The sequence below is a fragment of the Ictalurus punctatus genome, chromosome 9 (assembly GCF_001660625.3).
Source record: "Ictalurus punctatus breed USDA103 chromosome 9, Coco_2.0, whole genome shotgun sequence".
Taxonomy (NCBI): Eukaryota; Metazoa; Chordata; class Actinopteri; order Siluriformes; family Ictaluridae; genus Ictalurus; species Ictalurus punctatus.
Genome location: NC_030424.2, coordinates 6,380,001 through 6,397,528, shown reverse-complemented (window position 1 = coordinate 6,397,528; position 17,528 = coordinate 6,380,001). Strand labels below are relative to the sequence as shown.

General features: G+C 37.4%; 1 protein-coding gene across 15 annotated transcripts in view; it reads right to left on the bottom strand.

Annotated features, from left to right (window-relative positions):
• LOC108270253 (gephyrin) overlaps positions 1-17,528 on the bottom strand; it is a 118,287-nt gene that overhangs the window by 66,492 nt on the left and 34,267 nt on the right. For all 15 annotated transcript variants that reach the window (XR_008396937.1, XR_008396938.1, XM_017476741.3 and 12 more), the window contains 2 exons: positions 14,088-14,360; positions 13,651-13,764 (listed from right to left, as the gene is read on the bottom strand). Coding sequence is in view for 13 of the 15 variants with exons in the window: in XM_017476741.3 (XP_017332230.1) it covers positions 13,651-13,764; positions 14,088-14,360 (387 nt within the window). In the remaining 2 variants the exon portion in view is untranslated. The remainder of the gene's footprint in view (positions 1-13,650; positions 13,765-14,087; positions 14,361-17,528) is intronic.

Below are 17,528 nucleotides of genomic sequence, written 5' to 3'. Positions count from 1 at the left end.
CTTGAACAAAACCATAAGGAAAATTTGATTTTCAATAATTTTTTCAACAGAAATTTGAAAAGATGCGATTCGTCTGTGGAAAAAGTAAGCACACACTTGGCCTCATAAGCTAGTATTGCCCCCTTTAGCAGGAATAACTTCTTGTAGGCATTTTGCATAATTATAAAGGCTACCTGGAATTTTTGACCACTCATCCATGCAATATTCTTTCAGTTGCAAGATGTTTGAGGGTTTCATTGCATGTACTGCACATTTCAAATTCCCCCACAACATTTCCAACAAATCCGAGCTTTGACTAGGCCATTCCATAACCCTCATTTCTTATTTCTGAGCCATTCGTTGGTGGATTTGTTAGTGTCCTTAGGATCATTATTCTGTTGAAAGGTCCACTTTTGGTTCAACTTCAACTTTTGGACAGATAGCCTCTCATTATCTTCAAGCACTCTTTGATATGATGCAGAATTCATAGTTGAATCAGTGAATGCAACCTGTCTAGTCCCTGAGGCAGCAAAGAAACCCCAAACCATACAATTTCCTCAACTGTGCTTCACAGTAGGCATGAGGTGCTTCTCCTAAAAAGCTGTCTTTGGTCTGCTCAAACATGTCTGCTGTTACTATGGCCAAACAACTCTATCTTTCATTCATCTGTCTAGAGCACATTATTACAAAAGGCCTGGTCTTTGCCTATATGCTCATTGGCAAACTGTAGTCTTGTAAAGGCTTTTCCATGGCACGTCCCCCCCATGCAAGGTCAATTTTGTACAATCCTGAATACCTGATTCTAGTTTTATGCATTTGGAGGTGTGATAAATGTATGGGTTTACTTACTTTTTCCATTTGACTGATCTGGTTTTGGTCATTTGACTTGTGAAAATTACTACAAAATGTAAATTGTATGTGTCATTTGATAGAGTGTAGCAGCTTTTTAATAGGCACTGTTTCAAAGAGGATCAAATGTTTGCTTGTCCAAATATATACAAAATTTCCAGTAGGGTGTTCTTATTTTTTCACATGACTGTACATTCAGTTCTTTTTGAAACCTGTGGCAGAACAATTTTTATTTTTGCACCCCGTTGAGTTTGATCCAAAGTCTCAAATTGATACAGCCAGATTTGCATCAACAGGCATTTTATGCTGAAAAGATCAGTTTCTATTATGGCTAGTTAAAATCAGGATCTAAAAAAAAAAAGAAAAGAAAAAAGAGTTACAGCGCCTTGCGAAAGTATTCAACCCCCTTGGCGTTTTTTCTGTTTTGTTGCATTACAACCTGGAAATAAATTGGGTTTTTATGTAATGGGCCTAACAAAATAGTTAAAACTAAGTCAAATAGAAAAAAAAATACCTTACTAAAAAAATGTTTTTTAAAATAAAAAAACTGAAAAGTACTAAGTGTATATTTATTCACCCCCTTTGCTTTGAAACCCCAAAATAAGATCTGGTCCAACCAATTAACTGCAAAGGTAACATAACAAGCTGATTAAGTTCCACCTGTGTGCAATCAAAGTATCACATGAGGTCAGTATAAAATACACCTGTTCTAAAAGTCCCCTGAGCCTGCAACACAACTAAGCAAGCATCATGAAGACCAACGAGCTCTCTAAACAGGTCAGAGAGAAAATTGTGGAGAAGTATATATAAGAATAGGGCTGGTTTATAAAAATAATAATAATAATAATAATAATAATAATAATAATAATAATAATAAAAATAAATCCCAAAACTTTGAACATCCCATGATGCACCATTAAATTAAATGATCCAGCACACTTATTTCAATCGAATGGTGCAGTCTCATTGTTTACGTCCAGGCTGAAAACATATTTGTTTAGTCAAGCCTTTTGTGAATATTTTTTATCTTGGGTAAAGGAGCGGATCTATGTTGTGCCAAGACAAGACAACAGAGAACAAAAGAACAGACTATGGAACAGAACAGAAGAAAAGGTTCCAGAACACTATCTCCACTATGCTTGAACAACGAGCTCAAAATTTTGGGATCATAAGCAGATCCATTCTGTCTCCATACTTTGGACTTTCCATCACTTTGGTATCCAATAAATCTTGGTTCCAGAACTTTTCTGGCTCATCTCTGTATTTCTCTGTGAATTCCAACCTGGCCTCCCAATTCTTACTGCTGACCAGACTTCATCAGACCAGAACACATTATTCCACATTATTTTGGGAGATTGGATGTATTTTTATTGTCAAAAACAAAACAAAAAAAACCCTTCCGTCTTGCCACCCTACCCCATATCCCAGAGATTAGAAGAATTCAGGAGATTGTCGTCACATGTGACCAGCACTTGCCAGAAATTGCTGCAATTTTTTTTTATGTTGCTGTAGATCTCTTGGCAGCCTCCCTGACCAGTTTTCTCCAGATCTTCTCAGAGGGACATCCTTTTCTTAGAACAGTCATGCTATATTTTTTCCACTTGTTGATTACTGTATTAGCAATTGAATTGATATTTTTCAACAATGAGAACCCGTACCTGCTTTGTAAGCTCTTTGTGGTCCATGTCTTTTCCAGCTGGATGTTACCAAGAAAATCCTACAGAAACAGCTGTACTTTACATTTAGGGGTAATCAGTCACTTTAATTGATGGCAAGGGTATATTAATTAGTATTTAACATGAGTTTGAATGTGATTATTTGATTCTGAACACTGCCACATTCCCAATTATAAAAGGGTGTGCCAGTTATTTGCGCAAGTGTGCACACCATTTTATAATTGGGTATAATGCTGGGTTTTGGAAGTAAGTAAGTAAATAAATAAATCAATAAACCAACCATTTCTGGGTGTTTGTCACTTGACATTTATGTGTTGCAATTTCACAATAAAGGTGAAAAGGGTTGATTTTAATACAGTTTAATGTTTTTACATCATAAAAACCAACAATTTTAACAGGGGTGTGTAGAATTTTATATCCACTGTATAATCTCATTCAACTTTTGAGCTCAAATCCAAAAGTCTTCAGTGTATAGTAAAAATCGTCCAATAGTTCTGGAGGAGACTGTATATGTGAAATAAATAATTCAACCCCATTCTGTTTTTGTTTTTAACAGAAAGAATCACTTACATAGGATAACACAACAGGTGCAATCAGTCTCTTTTGTACATTTCTGTCTGCCTGCCTGTGTCATATACGGTCATACCAGGCCAGTGAGCAGGGCATAATGTCAGAAGGCATACATTCTGTATGTTAAACATATTGATATTCTTACATTAGTATTAAAAAGATGAAATGTTTTGATATTTAACTGTCAATTTGAATCCCTAGTTATAACAAGAGTTTTAATAATGAAATAAAAAGCATAACTGTCTGGAATCCTCATTATTTTTCATTCCTTTTCAATGTCCTCTTGGTAAAGATGGCACCAGCCTGTGTGTCAACAAGCCATTGCCTGGTGTATTTGATGTTTGTTCTTTTCCTGTTTCTTTGTTTGTCTGTACTAAGAGTTACATCACTTTATACTTATGATCACAACTACCTTATTAGCATTCATAACTTTGCAAACAGACGCATGTTGCTGGAATTCATGAGGACAGAAGCGATTAGAATGGCCATTTCTTGTGTGCTTACCGGCAAATATCTGTTGTATACCGGACTGTATAATTCATTAAAAGAAACACCATAGGAAACAGGACAAGAGAGGTGGTGTTTTGCTGAGAAAGAGAAGATCAACCGGAATCTTTACCAGATAGCTGTTGTTCGGGGTTTTACACCAGGACAGGACGAACAAAGGTACTCATTCCTCCGTTATGTTGTACCGGAGCACCCAGATTCAACAATATTAATGCCTCATTGCAGGTCATCAAGTCCGCATTTCTACAGAGATGGAATGAATTTCCAAACTTTGGATTTTGTTTAACTACAGAGTCCGGAAATTAATAACTCCCTCTATGGTTTACAATTTGAAGGTGGCCTTACTAAATGCTAGGTCCATCTCAAAAAAGACTTTATTTCCTCCCAGGAACTGGACTTTTTGTTTGTGACAGAAACTTGGCTCAATTCTGGTGATTTGGACCATTTATCGGAAGCCTCTCCATGTGGCTTTAACTTTTTGAGTCCTCCACGGACTGTGGTTAGGGACAGAGGGGTTGCCACAATGTTCAGAAATTGATTCAAATGCCACTTATTAACAGTAGAAAGCTATTATAGTTTTAGTTACAGCTGTTTAAGTTAGATTTAATTAGTCCAGTTATTTGTACACACACACACACACACACACACACACATACATATACATTATATATATATATATATATATATATATATATATATATATATATATATATATATATATATATATATATATAACACCCCTAAATTATAACACATATTTTCAAGAATTTTCAGAGTTTTTATCTGCTGTGGTACCCAATTCTGACAGGGCTGGGGGTTCAATTCCCACTGCTGCCCTGTGTGTGGAGTTTGCATGTTCTCTCCATGCTGCGGGGGTTTCCTCCAGGTACTCCCGTTTCCTCCCCCAGTCCAAAGACATGTATGGTAGGCTGATTGGCAGGTCCAAAGTGGCCATAGTGTATGAATGGGTGTGTGAATGTGTATGTGATTGTGCTCTACAATGGATTGGCACCCTTCCAGGGTATATCCCGCCTTGTGCTCAATGCTCCCTGGAATAGGCTCTAGATTCTGACCAGGGAGTCAGAAGAATATTTAGAAGAATAGCCCAAGAGCCAAGGACCACTCAGAAAGAGCTCCAGAAACACTTGAAGGCAGCAGGTACCATCATCACAGTGAAAACCATAGGCAATGCACTCCACTGCTTACGCTCACTCCGCAAGACTCCATTACTGAAGAAAAGGCATGTTGAAGCTCATTTAAAGTTTGCTACAACTCAATTGGACAAGCCTATGAAATACTGGGACAGTGTAGTGTGGTGAGACGAGAGCAAAATTTTGGCCCATCTTTGTTTCACCGAGTTGAGATGTCAAGGTCAGCCAAGCTAAATGATACGCACTAGTCTCTGATGCTTAATTTTTTTTTAATTCAGGGGTTTTTTTCACTTTTGTTCATGTTTTAAATATACTAGTTTATATTTTGCACTTTCATATTTGTTGTAAATAGTTATTTTTGCCACCTAAAATCAAATCCCACATTCCTGTCATAGGAGGTGGAAACAGCACCTTCTTTATGCCATGCAATGCTAATAGGGCTCTGGTGCTGATTTCAGTAAAGGCTAAATGAGATGAGTAAGTTTCAAACTTTAGATTTGTGAAATTGCATTGTATTGTATTGGTGGTTTGTGCCATCTGGACATGTTCTATTTGTGCAATAGGCACATCTTTGGGTTTTATTAACATTTGCATTATGGAAACTGCATCCTATGATTTCACTTTACGTAAAGCCATCAATGATGCATTTATAAAGGTTAGTAATTGTATTCTAGCTCACAATAAGTATTTATAAGGCAACACAAAGATCAACAAAAATATAAAATAATTCACTAATTGGACCTAGAAATAAATTTGCTTTACCAATAAGTCATTATAAACACAATATAATAACATTAGAAAAATGCAGGCTGCATTTTTATTAATACATTAATGGAACCATAAGACTGACTAATTAAATATAAATTGGTGTATAATGCATTATGAGCTTGGGCACTGAAAAAGCACGTGTATCACTTATAAGTAATTATAACAATAATATATATGTAGCTATAACTTATTATAACGAAGTGTCGTTATAAATGTGTCTATAGAGCAGTAATACTTGCTTATAAATAATTATAAATGGGGCTATAATTCGTTATATGCATGGGATTCATAGAAAGTTTTACTGAATTTGGTTTCTCTAACCACGCTGATGTGTTCACCATCCATGAATATCTCTAGCTGGCAAAAATACATACAAACAGTTTTGGTCTTTGAAGATTTAAAATTGTGATACTGACCAGGATTGCATTCTGTTGATTGTCAGCTACATTTTCTGTTCAATGTTATTCATGTATTTGCCTTTGTAGCAAATGCCAATGTCATCCATATAAAGACTGCAATGAATTTCCAGGCCCGATATCTATCCCGTTGATTTTGATGCTAAAAATTGTAAATGATAAAATGCTTCCTTGTGGTACTCCTAGATCTTGTTTATGTGGGTCAGATATGGTATTACCTGTTCTGAATTTAAAATGTCTGTCTGATAAAAAATAAAAAAAAGCAATAAAAATGGGTGTCCTCTAAAACCAAGTTTGCATATATCCTTTAAAATACTGAACGTCCAAGTGGTGTCATAAGCTGTCTCCAAGTCAAAAAAGACTGCCACTGCATGTTATTTTCTGATGAAAGCATCTCGTATGTAGCTTTCAAGGCTGATGAGGTGATCAACAGTACTTCTTTCTTTTCTAAAGCCACACTGAACTTTACTTAAAAAGATGTTGCGATTCCAGGATCCATATTAGATGTTCATTAACTATTCTCTCCATGATTTTGCATAAGCAACTTGTCAGAGCTATTGGGCAGTAATTGTTGGTTATTATGTTCAGGGCTCTACAGTGCAACCATTTCACTCGAATTTGCAACTGAAAAAGTACTTTGTGCGACTGTGAAAAAATATTTAGGCGCACCGGTGCGAGTGACCTATCTGGAGTTGTAAAGTACAATTGGAATAAAAACTACAAGTCCAAAATGCATCTACACCATGCAACAGTTACTTTCGCACTGCTTTTCATCACCTCAGTCAACCAAACAAGTGTGCAAATACTGTAAAGGAGCCATATGGCCATCTTTTATTGATCACGTAAAATGACCTGAACCTGCGGCTGTGACCTGCTAGTGCAGACACAGCGGCATTGGACGGCAGTAAATTAATAATAATGCTAACGCTACAAGGTGGGGTTTAATTCAAACTTATTTATTAAATAACTCCTCACCAATCATAATCAAGAGTAGCCACTGTTCAGTCTGTAAACATACAGTATGCTGCCGCTCTCCATTCACCAACTCTAATAGACAGCGCTTTCACTTCATTTAAGATTACGGTTGCCAGATATCACTAGAAAAGTCAACTCCAGTTTTCATCTTTAGATTTAATCTCCCAAAAAATGCAATATTAGCAGCAGACATGGCAACACTGTACTGGGGAAACCCATCTAAAAGGAACAACTGATAAACAAACAAAAAAACTAATAAAATGTAAAGACAGAAAATGTGCTTAATTATAAATAAATAATTTAATATAAAAAATAGATATAATAAATTCATAAAATATAAATAAAATGAGAAATGAAATAATGTTTAATTACCATGGGTTGCATTTAATATCAATTTGAATATCTTACTAGGCTATTTGCCTTCTTTTTCCTAATATGGATCATTTTTGTGTTAGTCTACTTTTACTTAGGACTTTATTGTTTAAGATATTTAAAAATAAATATTTTAAGCTTGTTTATTTATCAATTAACCAACAGTATTTCTCATTGCTATTACTTTAATTCAATTAACAATGACCATGAGCAGAGAGCTTACATATAACTGTTTATGATAGATCTCCTGATTAAAGCTTAAACAAAAAAAAGATTGGTATCTGGATTGGTATCGGTCGATCAAGATGACAAGAAATCGGTATCGGCTGTAAAAATCCTGATCGGAGCATCTGTAATGAACAACATTAAACTAAAGTGCTTTGCATCTGACTGGTAAATGAACTCAACCAATCACATCCTATATGAGATTATTCAGATATATACACAATATACGCAGAGCAGTTCGAGAATTGGCTCCAGCCGAGAACCATGACAGTGGAAAATGGCTAATAGTGTAGCTTTAAATATATTTAAGAGGAACAGACTGAACATTGAGGTTTTTTATATTTGTTTACAAGGTGGAACAGGTTAACGGTTGTTGTTTTTTGCATGCAGCCTGTAAAATTAACTGAAAATATTAAACTTAGTTTGTCAGAAGGTAAAGTAATTTGTCATGGCTCACACTGTGTTCCTAAATTCTGTCATAATTTACCAGCTCAAGTTCTCTCAAGTCTACTTGTGTGTTATATTGTGGCACATTAACGTTACCATCTCTTATAAAAAAAAATTTTTTTAAAAACCCTAAACTTCAACCGTGCTCCTAAATTTTTGTAATTAGGAGCAGAAGTGTTCCTAAAAGAAATTGTTACTGTAGAGCCCTGTGGATCTTTTCCTGCTTTTGGGATGGGAATGATTATTGCTTCTTTCCAAGAGAGTGGAATATTCCCTGATATCCCAATCAAGTTAAAAAGTTTTAGCAGTAAAGACAGGACAATGTGAGGCAGATTTTTAAAAAACTGTGGATATCATCTTGTCCTACTGCCGTATCTTGTGCTCTGTTTATAGCTTGTGTCAATTCTTCCATTGTGAACAGTTGATAATAAGGTTCCTTATTATTAGATGAGAATTTATACCTTTATTTTCATCCTGTGCTAATAAAACTTGGAAGGTATTAAGGCAATTTCCAATGCTGGAGTTCTTTTCAAAAGTTTCTGCTAGGGTATTTTCAATCTCCTGTTTTGCAGTAGAATAGTATCTTGATATACAGTGAGGGAAAAAAGTATTTGATCCCCTGCTGATTTTGTAGGTTTGCCCGCTGACAAAGAAATGATCCGTCTATAACTTTAATGGTAGATTTATTTGAACAGTGAGAGACAGAATAACAACAAAAAAATCCAGAAAAACGCACGTCAAAAATGTTATAAATTGATTTGCATTTTAATGAGGGAAATAAGTATTTGACCCCTCTGCAAAACATGACTTAGTACTTGGTTTAAAAACCCTTGTTGGCAATCACAGAGGTCAGACGTTTCTTGTAGTTGGCCACCAGGTTTGCACACATCTCAGGAGGGATTTTGTCCCACTCCTCTTTGCAGATCTTCTCCAAATCATTAAGGTTTCGAGGCTGACGTTTGGCAACTCGAACCTTCAGCTCTCTCCACAGATTTTCTATGGGATTAAGGACTGGAGACTGGCTAGGCCACTCCAGGACCTTAATGTGCTTCTTCTTGAGCCACTCCTTTGTTGCCTTGGCCGTGTGTTTTGGGTCATTGTCATGCTGGAATACCCATCCACGACTCATTTTCAATGCCCTGTCTGAGGGAAGGAGGTTTTCACCCAAGATTTGACGGTACATGGCCCCGTCCATCGTCCCTTTGATGCGGTGAAGTTGTCCTGTCCCCTTAGCAGAAAAAAAACCCCAAAGCATAATGTTTCCACATCCATGTTTGACGGTGGGGATGGTGTTCCAGGGGTCATAGGCAGCATTCCTCCTCCTCCAAACACGGCCAGTTGAGTTGATGCCAAAGAGCTCCATTTTGGTCTCATCTGACCTCAACACTTTCACCCAGTTGTCCTCTGAATCATTCAGATGTTCATTGGCAATCTTCAGACGGGCATGTATATGTGCTTTCTTGAGCAGCGGACCTTGCGGGCGCTGCAGGATTTCAGTCCTTCACGGCGTAGTGTGTTACCAATTGTTTTCTTTGTGACTATGGTCCCAGCTGCCTTGAGATCATTGACAAGATCCTCCTGTGTAGTTCTGGGCTGATTCCTCACTGTTCTCATGATCACTGCAACTCCACGAGGTGAGATCTTGCATGGAGCCCCAGGCCAAGGGAGATTGACAGTTCTTTTGTGCTTCTTCCATTTGCGAATAATCGCACCAACTGTTGTCCCCTTCTCACCAAGCTGCTTGGCAATGGTCTTGTAGCCCATTCCAGACTTGTGTAGGTCTACAGTCTTGTCCCTGACATCCTTGGAGAGCTCTTTGGTCTTGGCCATGGTGGAGAGTTTGGAATCTGATTGATTGATTGCTTCTGTGGACAGGTGTCTTTTATACAGGTAACAAACTGATATTAGGAGCACTCCCTTTAAGAGTGCGCTCCTAATCTCAGCTCGTTACCTGTATAAAAGACACCTGGGAGCCAGAAATCTTTCTGATTGAGAAGGGGTCAAATACTTTTTTCCCTCATTAAAATGCAAATTAATTTATAAAATTTTTGACATGTGTTTTTCTGGATTTTTTTGTTGTTATTCTGTCTCTCAATGTTCAAATAGAACTACCATTAAAATTATAGACTGATCATTTCTTTGTCAGTGGGCAAACGTACAAAATCAGCAGGGGATCAAATACTTTTTTCCCTCACTGTATGATGTGCTGAATTTGAGCTCCATCATTCCTGCCCTTCATCCTGTGAATCAGATTCCAGACCTTTTTTGTTGAGGTACTTGATGTCGGACCAGATAAAAATTGTCTCCAACTTTTCCTTTTAGCTTCATTTATTATTCTTCAAGCTTGCGCCCTACTTATTTTAACCTTAACAAGATTTTCACTTGCTGGCCTTCTGAAGAATTATCTTTCAGCCTTCTTCCGTTCTTTTATAGCCATCTTGTATTTGTCATCAAACTATGGCATCCGTTTGCATTTTGGGTTTGGATATGTTTTTGAAATTATTTCATTTGCTGTGGAGATGAGCGTACTGGTGAAATGTTTAATAGCATCTGGATCGATACCAGTTAACTTTTTTAAACTGACATCTTTTTATTTTTAGAGCTTCTTCCCTTCCTTTTAGAGTTAATATTAATGGAAAGTGGTTGCTATAATTCAGGTTCACAAATTATTAGGTCAACTGCCGAGTATGTTCCGTGCCCTGGGTTAAGTGCTGGATCAATTATTTCGGAGTCATAAGGCATGATTGTCTAGAAATTCTTCTAATCTCTTTCCTTTGGTGTCACAATGGGTGTTTCCCCATAAAGTGTGTTATGACTATTAAAGTCTCCCATGAGTATATATGGAGAAGGAAATTGAGCTACTAGGCCATCCAGGTCCTTGTGTGTAACAGTAAGATTCGGTGGGATGTATATGGAACATACTGTAATGTTGATTACATACTGTTCACATTGATGTGACTATAAAATCACATTGTTTCTGATTAAAATGGCTGTGCCATCAGATGTCTGTCTATTACTAGGACAAAAGTATTTAAACTTATAAACTTTTTAAAAGAGAAAGTAAAATCTGGTGGTAGTTTTTTCTCCTGAAGACAAAACCGAAGGGGGTTGAGAACTGTAACTAAGCGTTGCAACTTTTGCCCCAAGTCCATAACAGTTCCATTGGATAAAAATATTTTCCATTCTCACTTATGAAAAACAGGAATATTTCCCCTGATTTTTCCTTTTGGGGATGAACTTCTAATCTGTTTCTTTAATTTCGACATCTTTGGTTTGTATTTGCTATTTTGTCTTTTGCTTGCAAACAACTTAATCTTCGTGTATTTCTATTTGAAGTTTGGTTTTCTGTTGAGTTCAGATTAGACTAAGAATTGATTGCGATAGATTCACTTTGGGTTCCTGTATTCTTGGTCCTTGGGAGAGATTTATTGCTGTTAACATTTTGAGGTTTATCTTTGTGCATCTAGGCGAAGTCGGTCTGGCATTCCATGGACTTCACAGATTTCTTGTGAATGGAGGCATGTGTTTTATTCAGTGTAGAAAGAGGGACAACTTCTACCATTCTCCTTGTGTTGGGATAACTGATCTTTGTGCATCTGATTCTCTGCATTACCTTCATTCCTTCGTTTTTGGCAGTTTTCCGTGTTGTGGTCTTCACCAAACTTGCACAGATGCTTTTATCTTTGGAACTATTTGACCCATGTCCATATCTTTGACATTTAAAACACCTCAGTGGGTTGGGCACAAATAAATATCACACAAATATCCGATTTGGATTCTTTCTGGGGAAGGGGCTTATTAAAAGTGAGGATGTATGTACCAGTTTTGATAACTCGTTCCTCTCTTTTGATTATTATCCTTTTCACATTTACTACTCTTTGGGGTTTGAGCTCACAGGTAATTTCATCTTTGTCTATAGCATCTAATTATTTTATTTATTTATTTTTTTAGAACGGATCACTTCTTTGCTGTAGTTTAATGTAGGATGAGGTGATGTCTTTATTTGAACTCTGGCACATAGTAAATTCTCAGCATTTGCCTTTTACAGCATTCCATTAGAATTTGTCCAGATCGTAACTTTTTCACTTCTTTCACTCTTCCTGCTATTCCTGTGATACCCTTATGTACAGCAAATGGGAAAAGTTTAGTGACTGGCATATCCGGTGATACTGCTTCGAGGATTATAAACCTTGTCCACTTTTCACTATTTTGCATGAGTAAACATTTATTCTCTAAGATGCAGTCTATATCCAAGTCTAGAAACTACTTTTTGGAAGCATGTTTTGAAGCCATATTTTAAGTTTTTTGTTTTATCCTTATTCCCCACCTAGCTTGGAGCCCAAAAGGGTTATTCTCTCTTGCCCAAGGAAAAGACCCTAGCACTACGGAGGGAAGGAGCGTGCCATTGTTCCTTTCACGAGCTGCCACCAAGAAGATCAGTCTCGTGCCATACGCGGACAAAGCTAAGAGCTAAGTCCAGACATTCAGTAATCTTGACAAGAGAACCAAGTTCTTCAATCAAAATAATACCTTCAAGGAAGATGCAAAGTTCTATCATGAGCTGGAAAAGATGATGATCAACATGAACTACCCACAATCAAAGAGATCAAAACCGACGGACCTAGATCTGGGAAAATGTCAAAATTCAAAATGAAACTGCTGTCTGGAACCAAAAACTTAATGATGGTACAGAGCACCAGGAATGGTTAGACATCAACATCAAAGAGACCACTGCTACCATCATCAATACCAGCAACTTCTGGATCAAGATCTTGCCAGGTGTCCACCAAAATCAAGCACAGTCCTTCAAGAGATACTAGGATAAATCAATACACGTGCCCCAATTTTTTTCATTAAAAAAAAAATCCTCAATACCATCATCAGTTAGAGAACCTACAGTTTACTGGATTAGAACAGGTTACTACCTGCTGAACACAAGCACTGAATGAGTGGAAGCTATGGATGCAAAGAGCAGCTGCTCAGCAACAAAGTAATATTTGCAGAAGTCCTGTCAAGAAAGAAGAATCTATCAACAACATGGACTACACGAAGGCACTGGACAGTATGCCACGCTCCTGGACAGAGAAAAGCCTTGAGATCTACAGGGTTGAGGGCTCTGAAGAAGTTCCATTCATACCAACTACCTGGTAATGGTCTGAAAAATAGGATCTAAACCTGTGAAGTACTTGTCTGTATAACTTGACTGTCTTTTCAAGCCAGCCTAAAATATCATAATGAATGAAGCATTTGACATTACTGAAGTCCAGCAGAAGAAAAGAAATATTCACAATCTGAGATAACTAGACTGAATTGCATCATGCTTGGTATTTCAACTTCAAAGTATTACGGTGAATTATCAAACATTGCTACAGTAATGCAACACATTGTGAAAAGCACAGCATCAGCTATGTTTATCCATTTGGTCACTAAAACCTGTGTGATAACTTCTAGCTATTAATCCATGAGTAATAGGTATGGTTGCATTGATAAAGTATCATTTAGAACCTGATGCTTTCATTTAAAAATTTATCCTACAATGAGAATACTGATTGTGTGATTTTTTTTTTTTTTTTTTGGTGAGAATTTGCCAATTAATTCCCATCTTTTTATGTTGCTCTTGCAGCACTTCTCAAAAGAGAGAAAAATATTTTGGTGGGGAAATAAATAAAGTTGTAAACATTTATGCTGGCGTCAATATAAACAGGTTTCACCTACCTGGTCTCCACAGGAGCAGGTGAAATGAGAGGGAAGGGTGGTGGGAGGGACGAAGCAAGTCAACGGCTGCCCACCTTTGGCCATAACAACAGCATGGGTGGGATGGAACACACTCTGATGATGAACATGGCATGAGTCAATTGACACACAATCATATGCACAGCACGGATCAACAAAGACACATGCTTGAACAAAGGGGGAAGATGGAGGTAATGCTTTGACCAGCCTCATCAACCGGATTATAAGAACCTCTTGCATTTAGCTAAAAATCAATGCTAAACAAATGAAAACTAAAAAGTTTAACAAAATTTGAAATCAACATAACTAACATCTGTACTAATTTTAACAGACAGGCCAAACAGGACTAATTTAAGGCCAAGCTAATAATGTCCACAGGCTTAGTCTTGCAGTTAGCACTAGACATCAAACATTCCCACCTTTGCAGCAATAGCTGCTGCTGTGATATGTGAGGAGCCACTATCCTCGGTCGAGGCAACTCCACTGTCCTTCTTTTCCTCCTCTTCCTCCTCGCACTGAATACCCTTGTCCTCAGTCTGCTTATGTGGGCTGGTGACAGGGGGAGGTGACAGGGGTGGTGGGGGTGAGGGCAGGTCCTCCAGCGCATTGTGAACCTCCTTCACTTTCACTATAGCATCACGCAGAAGGTCGATGGCATGAGGCAGGGCAGGCAAGATGAACTGGAAGCACTCCTGGAGGGAGGGGTAGTACACTAAACACTGTAGCGATTTATAATTCACTTTCCTTTATTTATTTACCAAATACATCAGCAGTACAAGTCTATATTTATATCACTGGCTATATTCAAGGGTGGCACCTTAAAGCTACATTGCATATGATGTTTTCTGTTAAAAAAGCAAAAATAAGGATTATAAAGTAAGAGGACAAAAATATTCTAACAATGGTCTTCAATGTTTTTTCGAGTACAAGATAACTTTGGAAGTCAAAATTTGAACAGAGTTAAGGGAATGGCCCTCACCTGGCTGATCATTCTCAGTTTGTAGACGTAAAGTGTTCTTTATACCTACTGAAGTGTTGTTTGTTGTTCCACAAGGCTCTGTTCTATGCCCACTTCTGTCATCTCAGAAATATTAAATATTACTTAGATAAGAAACAATGTCCCTATGATGACGCAGAACAACTAGCTCATGCTTTTGTTACCATACTTTTGTTTGTTGTTGGATTATTGATTAATTTCTCTCAGAATGCTACACAGTTATGGAACAACCTTCCAATATATGTTCGGGACTCAGACACAGTTTCTGTCTTTACGTCCAAGCTGAAAACCTATTTGTTTAGTCAAGCCTTTTGTTAATAAACCCTTCTATTAGTTAAAGGAATATATCTGGATAATTCCTGGGCATAGAGTGTTTTGTTAAACTGGGATGATTGAATGTTGTCGTCCACACAGATGTGTTGTTAGAGTAACTGGCACCCTCCCAGGGCACCCTTATCCAGATATAGTCCCTGCTTGCACTCTGCACACAATGTACAGTGCTGTGAAAAAGTTATTGTATTTTGTTTATTTAGTTAGTTTTGATTTATTCTGTTTTTGTGTACATCTCATATTATATTGTTTCAGAAATTAAAACAAAATTAAAAATAAAACAAAGGCAACCTGAGTAAACACAAAATACAGTTTTTAAATGATAATGTTGAAGCATTAAATAATAAAGCAAAAATGTTATCCAATACCAACTCGGCCTGTGTGAAAATGTATGTGCCCCCATAGTTACGAAATGGTAAATGGCGCACTTATATAGCACTTTTATCCAAAGCGCTTTACACTGTGTCTCGTTCACCCATTCACACACACACACCAATGGTAGCAGAGCTGCCATGCAAGGCGTTAACTTGCCATCGGGAGCAACTTGGGATTCAGTGTCTTGCCCAAGGACACTTCAGCATGTGGAGTCATCCGGGCCGGGAATTGAACCGCCAACCCTACAATTAGTGGACAACCTGCTCTACCACCTGCACCACAGCCTAATACTAATTCCCCAAATCTATGAAACTGCATTCATAATGGGGTTTTATTTTATTAATTGGCCTTATTACTGCCAGCCCTGTTCAATCAACACTTAAATAGAGCTTGACTTTATAATATACAGTTACAGAAGTGCAATGACTTATATTCACAATATCTGGTGCCACACAGACAAGGTTGAGGTCCCTTTTGAGACTGGTTCCTCTCAAGATTTCTTCATCTTGTCACCTCAGGGAATTTTTCCTTGACACTATGGCCTCTGCCTTGTTCATTAGTGATGAATTTAAATAAAAATTTTATATCTGGATTTCTGTAAAGCTGCTTTGTGACAATGTCCATTGTTCTACACATACAATTGAATTGAATACATACACTGAGTGTACAGTTCAAATCATACATGCCAAATTGTTAATATTTTGATTCATTCAATTAATGTGATGGTTGTGCATGAAATCTCTCGGATAGTGCCGTGTAATTTGGAGCATAACTTGAGACTGCCAGCCTAATGCAGTTGATCAGGGGTCCATCACTCTTATGCTAGGCTTTCATAATTTTCATTTGTGAAAAAAGTAGTGTATTGGGCTTTTTGTAATTCCTTGAGATTCTGATAATAAATGTCCTCAGAAAACAAACTCACTTTTCTAATTACCATTGCTGAACCAAGCAGAACAATGTAAACTGCTATTTTTGTGTTCTTCCTTGTTTTTAAAATCTGTGAATAATGTGTGAGTGGAGACGGTCAGCACTTCTTTTAAAACCTCACAGACAGTGAAAAAGTTTCTTGTACTTGGCCTGGTGATGGTCAACACGGAATAAAACTTCAGTAGTACCTTTTGCTGTCTCAGCGGGTTTTGTGTAAAAGTAAATGCTCGGCTTTTAAAACCAAGTTTAACTATTAAATTCTTCTCTGTCACATTTCGCTCGAGTCCTTGAATTGGCGTGATGGCGCTCCAAATTGCCCTTTTCCTTCAACACTAAAGCATGGTAACATATCAAGCAGACAGTCTTTTCCACAGCAAATCCAGATTCATTTTCCCCATTAGACATGGAAATTATATAATTCACCTTCTTTCATTGCTCCTCCATGGCTTGAACAGGGCTCACTCAATGACATTACACATATGGAGTTAATGTTAACTAGCTACATAGCTTAACAACAGGTTGACGTGTAATGAATTCATACACCAGCTCAGACACATCATCACATCACAAATTTAGGCACAAAAAGACAAAAGACAGCAGCCAATATGGAAAGAGGACAAGTGACAAAGTGCAGTCTAATACTATTAAAAAGAAAAGTTCAGATGTTGAAGCCATGGTCTGCAAAGAGCTTATCAAAAGCTTATTGTCTTGTCAAAAGGAGATCAAGACAGCAGTACAAAATAATTTTCAAAGCACAAGATATACCATGAAACACTGAAGTCCATCATCAACAAGTGGAGAAAATGGGGAAGGGGAACCACAGTGACATACCAAAAACAGGACATCCCTTCGAAAACTGATGAAAGGACAAGACAAAAAAAATATCGGCAAGACCTACGGAAATATTAAAGGAGCTTCAGGAATATCTGGCAAGTACTTGGTCACTACCTGCATGTGACAATCTCTCATTCTTCACATATCTGGGCTATGGGGTAGGGTAGCTAGACAGAAGGCATATCTCATGAAAACAAAACAGTGCTGAAAATACAACAATCATGGTGGCGCCCTGCTGGTAACACATGAATGGACTTAATCTAGAAATTAAAAAGGGTTATAAAAAATAAAGAAAACGGAGTACTTTATTGATCACCAAGGGGAAATTTGATGACAACAAGTAAATATAAACCCAATTGCATAACCACAAGCCTTGCATAGGAATACAGATATAGGA